We start from the raw sequence: 7,529 nt of genomic DNA on the forward strand, positions 1-7,529 counted from the left end.
TGTGTTTAGTGGGATGGAACGTTCCCGTAGACTATAAAGGCGTCTATGGCGACTTCGTCGATCTCAGAATAATGTGTCGGCTCAATCTCTCGGAGATGCTCGTAGGGACAGAATATGCATGTGTGTTCATAGGAGTAAGTGTATGTGTGTATGTACGAGCGTTTTTACTATGTTCAAAAAATATAAGAGGAGGGCACAAGTTTGGAAGAAGAAGCAACAAGAAATGACAAAAAGGATAATAATCTGAATGCTGATGATTTTCTATACATATATTCACAACCAGCAGCGCGTGTGGTATAGCAATACAATCATCATTTCCGCAGAAATGAAGGCAACGAACAAGTCACGAAAGAACTTGTCGGCATAAGTGTCATGTCATGTCAGTCTCAGCCTTCAACCCAACTAGCTAACTACGTATAACAAATTAACGAACTTCCCGTATGTGCGTGCGCGTGCCGTACGTGCTAGCGCCACACCCACACACGCGCGTAACACGTGTGTATATACGCTGGCTATGCACACATCGATCCTAACGAGCCGGGTACGCCAGGCCTAGACGGCGCGGCGGCACAGCGGGCACGACGCATGCCGGCACAGCCACCCGTCTATGCACGACATGTGGAACGTGTGGCGGCACTCCGGCAGGCTCCGTGCCGCCTCGCCGGCCTCGAACTCCTGGAGGCACACGGAGCAGCCGCCGTCCTGCACGGCGGCCTGCTGCTCGGTGATGGTCGTCGCGGGGAGCTCGGCGATGGCGTCTGCGGCCATGCCTTTGAAGGAGGCGGAGCCCATGTCAAACATCTCGGAGAGCGTCGGCGGGCCGTCGCTGAACCCGTCGCCCGCGGCGTTCATCTGGCTGTCGACGGCGTTCTGCACTGCGGGGTCCACCTTCTCGCGCACCAGACGGCCCGTCAGGAGGCTCCAGATCACGTCAAGCTGAAATGAATTAACAACGAATTGATGATTACTACTGGTACTAAACAATTAGGTGAATACAATGATGATAATTAGAACCGCTGAATCGATGCCGCACTAGTCAGTTGCGCAGGTTTGGTATGTGTAGTCAGGCACGTACCACGTATAGGACGCTCCAGATGCCGCACTCGTCGGAGCGCCACATGGCCATGGACCTGTCGACAACCTCCATGGCCACCACGGCGCCGGAGATGGCGCCGATGCCCGCGCCGCGGACGAGGCCGCTCTCCGTCGCCAGCCCGATCGTGCCGCCCGTGATGGCTCCCAGAATCGTGCCCACTGCAACAACACCAAGTCGATCAGGAACAGTCGCACGATGGAGATGCCGAACACCCCGCCATGTCTGGTGAAATGAAAACAAGAAGAAACATGCATGTATGCCACCGACCTGTGGCGAAGATGAAGGTGATGACGCCGCGGACGATCGAGCCAGCGACCCGAGCCGGCAGGCTGGACATGCTCCCCTCGGCGGCGTCCTCCTGGCCCGAGAATAATGCTGCTGTGTCGGCGCGAGCTACCGCTGCCTCCATGGTTGCCGGATCACCCGCTGCGCGCTACTGATCAATCGGGTGGCGGACAACAAATGAAATCAGATGAGGAGAGTATTGGTTCTGGTCGATGATCAGAGTTCTACAGCTGAATGAACGAATGAGGAAGGCTTATGTTGGTGGGATCGAAGATTTTGTAGATGATGCAGGAGTGGGCAGATCTTATATAGTTTTACTAGAACTCATCTAGATGAGACATAATTTGGTTCCATTCATCTTTTATAGCCATTAGATGTGATGCTATAAGATGCGTGTGTGCTAATGTGGGTTGTATCTGTTTTTATTTTCTAGATGAATGAGACCAAATTATATCTCATCTAGATGAGTTGTAGGTACTCCCGATCTTATATAGTACTACTACTAGCACTACTCGTACGCACGCAGCGCGTTGATTAATTGGCCGAAGACTCGTGGCTAGCCCCAAAATGGATTAGCTAGCTAACTGGGGGAGGACGTGTTGGGTGCACCTGGCTTGCCAGCTCACCGTCTGCAGCCACGGATTTTCCGTTTTCCGGACAGCCTGGACCAGTCATATGCGTCAGACATCCCACATGGCGCGCGAAGTAGCTTGGCGTAGCAGCCTAGGTGGCGGAACGAGTCCACCGGAGAGAAAAGAGAGAGGCGGGAAACAAGGAAATCATACATAAATGCTAACGGACCGAGCCCATCCGGCACGCGGGTGATGGCAACGCGCCAGTTGCCGATGCCTTCACCCGCTCCATCTCTTAACGGCTAAGCTTCCCTCTTCGGGCACTACTCAACGCAACAGCTGCCTCCAAGCGAATTCCCAGACTTCTCCTCACTCCATGACCGCGTGACGGGTGCCGCCGTACGTGTTATGATGCCTACCCGTCAGCTAAGATTTTTCCATAGAGGCGACAAAAGGACCAAGAGAGGGACGGAGAAATGTGGGTTTGTTTTTTCTTCTCCACGGATGCGCGGAGCCCACTTTCGGAATAGAAAATGTGTTTTCTCAGGGCATTTCCAATGGAGTACGTACATGATATCTTAAGCTATATCATATAAAATAAATATGTATTTAGATTTCTTTTTTTACAATGGGTTATATCTTCGACTCCGGTCAAGTGTTCAGTGTTCATAGTCGTCGCTGGATGGTTGACGGACCATATGTACTTTTTTACATCGGGTGTTCGTTGTACCACCCTGACAATGATGAATAAATTTTAAGTTTTTCCTGCAAACAAAAAATATATTTTGTGAGAGAAAGTTGTCTTATTTCCCATGCTAAGATCTATATCTAGATTAAGGTACAATAAAACTATCTTTCCTCGTTAAATAAGCCGTCACGTCATATTTTTGTGTAGGTGGCAAGCTTTAGATATAGTACTAAATGATACCACGTACGTTGTTGCGGTTTGTAATGTATTTTAATGAGATTTTGATTGTTTGATACATGAATATTTGGATCAACAATATGGTAACTAAAATTGAAAATACATATGCTTTATTGCGTCTGATTATTATATAGTTGTAAAATATATATTAAATATAAATGGGATAATATAATGAAAAAATCTTATGCATGTTTAGGTGTGTTTGATTATTGTATAGTTGTAAAATATTGATTAGATATAAATAGCATAATAGAATGCAAATTCAAATGCACGTTTGCATGTTGAGGTGTGTCTTTTTCTATATATGATTGTATTTTCAAGTGGATCTTTTTTCATGCATGTTGCTTAGTGAGGTGACATACTTGCATGTTGAGAGAAATATGTTAGTGGGAGTAAACTATTTAGATATAGAAAATACCGTGAAACATGACTAGGCAATCTATAAAGCCTTCATAGTCGGCTTACAGACGATATTTTTATTGTTGCAAATATACCCCTACAATCCACATATACTTTTCCACAAAATGTCGAGTTTATACAAAGACGCCTCATAAATTGCATATCGTTATGCAGAGTACATTTGGAGCATGCATGGGCGCATGAATGCAGTTTGTGGGTCGTACATCCGCGCCGCGATTCAAAACTTGGTTTCATACATACCCCACATTTTCATGTTGGCTTTAAGTTTTCTGTAGCCGAACTTACAAAGGTGATTGTAGTTGATTTATTCATAAGTTGTTAAGTTTCGTTGTATAAAACTAAAGATGAACGGGGAGTTGGTGCGGAATGTACAAAACTAACTTTTCGAATCGGGGCACACGTATGCCGCCCATGAAGTGTGTGCGTGCACCCTACGTGCCCCCGTGAATTTATGTGTTTTTAATCAGATTAAATGCTCTAAAAGATTTACGGGTTATCTTCAAGGCTAGTGGATGCGTATGTGGTCATTACTTCACAGTGTGGACGTTTAGAAGCATATGCAATTTGGATCCAACCGTTTGGCGACAATAGCACGTAAATTATTAAGCCGGGTTGGTTGACGTATAAATAATAGGTTATGTGTCAAGTCATGTAATCTGGTTATCATTTTTTTTGGAAAAGAATGATGACCCCTGGCCTCTGCATTTGGAAGATGTACGCGGCCATTTTATTAATTATTCTTGAGGACCTTATAAAGTAGAACAACAATATGCCTGAATCCGCTATCTTGGCAACATCTGCCACTACTTCTATCCAAATGATGAAGAAATACAAGCTAGGTCACATGCGAAGACCTTTCATCTAAGCCTAACATCTAAAGCCGGAGACCCCGACCGAGCCATCTGCCAGGTCCCGGGCTTAAACCGGTCCGACGCACTCACATGTGTTGTTGTCGTTGTCTTTCGTTGGTCCATCTTTAGAGCAGATTAAGGTGACAACCTTGGCAGGTCCTCCGCCATAGATGCCACCACGACCCCAAACGACGACCTCCACCTACGCGGGCCTTGACCAGTCCTCCGTCATTGACGCCACCATGACGCCAGCCGACGACCTCCACCTACGCGATTCCATCTCCAAGCAACGGACGTAAATCCATGCTAGGATAGGACCGTACCACCGCCATCGCCCACCACCCACAAGCGCCACCCAACCCTAAGGTTTCCAAAGCGGCGCCTTCAAGAAGGGAACGGCGCCGTGAGCACCGCCGCTGCCCAATAAAGTTAGGGCTTTCGCCCGGAAGACCTATGGAAGGTGAAGTGAGGAGATCAGTCCATACGGACGTCTCGAAGGAAGGGAACGGCGTCGTCGGCGCGGCGGTCATGAATTTATTTTTTACTATGTTGAGACTGGCACGTACGTTTGCTTATTCTAGTAAAATTGGTTGTGTCATCACAATGATGCAAATGCCATGTCATCAGAAATCCAATTCGCCTCCCAGAAGCACATGGTCCAAAAAAATAGATATGCCGAAGGTCACATAAAATGCTACCTGCAAATTTGAAAGTGCAAAGCTTTAGCATTTTGTCCCATGCAAAACAAAGTCGAATAACAAATGTTACACGTAATTTTGCTTTTCCACTGACGAAGCATTGTATCCTGTTAGGCGTGAAGATTTTGTTTTTCCACCAGCAAAATTATTTTAGTTATTTTCTGAAAAGGATTGCTATTTGTTTTGAACTTACTGTTCATTTGAGAGGAAATGCTACCCAGAGCTAAAACGTTTGTCCCCAGAATCTCCCCTTTTCAAAAGAAAATGGTATCCATAAGGGTGCCATAAAAGAATACTGCAGACAACAATTACCTTATTTGCATGATATAGATATCATATACTCTACATGGTGTAAGTTGTAATTGGCAAAATATTGCATGTTTCAATTTTGTTGGGTCGCTCCCCAGGTCGCTCCCGCGGGCGGCCCGGGAGCGAACCCTAGCCGCCGCCAGCGCAGGCCCCTCCTCCCCTCGCCGCCGCCGGCGGACGTCGTCGGGCGAAGCCCGCGCGGCTTGGCGGCGGCGGGGCCCTTCCCTCCTCCAGTTCGAGTAGGGGCGGCGCGGGCCGCTCGTTCGGGCGGGGACTCGGCGCGACGCTCGCGTGGGTGCGCGCACCGGCGAGGGTTGCCGTGTTCGGGACGGCGTGGCGAGGGCGCGCAAGGCGCGGCGCGGGCGCGTTCGGTTTCCAGTGGCGTAGATCGGACGCTGGGTTGGGAATCGCGGTGGGGGAGGCTCGGCTCCCTGTGGCGCGGTGCAGGCGGCGTGTGACGGATCTGAGGTTGCGCCTCTGGCGGGTGGAGGCCGCGAGAACCCGACGAGTTTGGGCGGGGTTGAGGTCCCCCCTCCTGCCTCCTGGATCTCCGTCACCATGGTTCTGGCTGCGTCGGCTGCGGGCGGCGGATGGGACGCCGGGGCGGTGGCCTTGGTCCGGGCTCCGGCATGGTCGGCGGCGCCCGATCCAGATCTGAAGGCCTCTGTCTACTTCAACCAGGGCTGCCTCCGATGGTCCTGCTTTGGGCGGCCTTTGTCACCGGAGTTGTACCTGTTTGGCGGCTGGAGGTGGGAGGTGGCTCCGGAGAAATCCGAGGCCAACAGTGCTGGCCACGACGGCGGCGACGCCCGAGGGCGCCGTAACCTTCTTGAAGGCGCCGTCCAGGTTGCCTCCTTCCCCTCTTCCTTCCACCCAGCTCGTATGCCGGGCGAAATCCCAAATCCTTGCCGGATCGAGCGACAGCGGCGCTCCGAGCGTCTTCACCCTCTTCGGGGTGTCGTTCGTGGTGAGCTTGGGGTGGATGTGATGCTTTGGTTGCTTGGCGGCGGTTGGTGGCGTGGTCGGAGTTCGTCTGGTGGCAGTGCGTTGGCGCTCTGCCGCCTATGTGCTCAGCCTCGGAGTCCTTCTTCCACGGTGCTTGGTCTTCAGTAGCCCTACCGGACTCGGCGGAGCGGTGCTTCATCCTACTTATTGATGGTGGCGTATCTCGGCGGCGTGGCGCAGTGGAGATTCGGCGTTCGATGTGTGACGATGGACTCGCGCAGGAGGACGAAGCTGTCTGGTGTCATGGTGACGTCAATGGCTGAGTGGCCAGACAAGGTAGTAGCCTCAATATTTGCTCTAAAGACGGACCTGTGGAAGATGGCGGCGACGACACACGAGTGCGTCGGACCTGTTTGTACCCCAGACCCGGTATGTGGCTCGGCTGGGGCTTCCGACTTTTGATATTAGGCTTAGGTGAGTGGTCTGGGTAGTGGCCCAGCTAGCACCCCTTCATCATTTTGATGTTAGGCTTAGGTGAGTGGTCTGGGTAGTGGCCCAGCTAGCACCCCTTCATCATTTTGATGTTAGGCTTAGGTGAGTGGTCTGGGTAGTGGCCCAGCTAGCACCCCTTCATCATTTTGATGTTAGGCTTAGATGAGTGGTCTGGGTAGTGGCCCAGCTAGCATGCCTTCATTATTTGGATAGGAGTAGCGGCATATGTTGCCAAGATGGCGGATTCAGACATATTGTTGTAATATTTTGTAAGGTCCTCGGAAATAATAAATAAAGTGGACACATGCATCTCCCAGATGTAGAGGCGGGGGGTCATCCTCCTTTTTTTTAAAAAAAAATATACTCTACATCATACTTTTTTTCTGCGAATAATCATATAGTACATGATACAAATGAGATTGGACTTTCTATCATTTAGTATGCATCTAGAAATAACTAAAATAATTTTGTAGTATGCACCTATAAATACTCCTCAATCCCATAATATAAAAGCATTTTGACAGTACACTCTAGCGTCAAACCGTTCTTATATTATGGACGAAGGAAGTACTCCCTCCGTTTCAAATTACTTGTCATGCTTTTAGTTCAAATTTGAACTAAAATCATGACAAATAATTTGGAACGGAGGGAGTACCTTTCTAGTTTTATCGAGGCTTTTCATGTTATATATTGCGTTTACAAATTTTGTCGAGTTTCTTTTTGTTTCGAAGCGCATCGAATGCTTCGTACCTTCCCTGAAAAAAAAAAGAATGCTTCGTACCATATGAAGGAAGAAGAGGGAACTGCGACTAAACATCGCCGGTCAGTTTACGTGGGCTGCAGTGCGGCCAGCGAACTTTGATATTTGGTTCCATTCAAAACGCATTGATTACTAGGGAAGAAATTTCTACAGCGAAGGGGAGAGCTCTCTGTACA

At 49.2% G+C, this 7,529-nt stretch overlaps 1 protein-coding gene across 1 annotated transcript; it reads right to left on the minus strand.

Moving 5' to 3' along the window:
• Nucleotides 1-234: 234 nt before the first annotated feature.
• On the minus strand, nt 235-1,914 carry LOC123150575 (NEP1-interacting protein-like 1). The gene is made up of 3 exons (XM_044570412.1): nt 1,364-1,914; nt 1,076-1,254; nt 235-936 (listed from the first exon to the last, which is right to left on the minus strand). The coding sequence occupies exons 1-3, from the start codon at nt 1,503-1,505 to the stop codon at nt 553-555; spliced, it is 705 nt and encodes a 234-aa protein (XP_044426347.1). The 5' UTR covers nt 1,506-1,914; the 3' UTR covers nt 235-552.
• Nucleotides 1,915-7,529: the final 5,615 nt, after the last annotated feature.

The sequence above is a fragment of the Triticum aestivum genome, chromosome 7A (genome assembly GCF_018294505.1).
Source record: "Triticum aestivum cultivar Chinese Spring chromosome 7A, IWGSC CS RefSeq v2.1, whole genome shotgun sequence".
In the NCBI taxonomy this organism is placed as follows: domain Eukaryota; kingdom Viridiplantae; phylum Streptophyta; class Magnoliopsida; order Poales; family Poaceae; genus Triticum; species Triticum aestivum.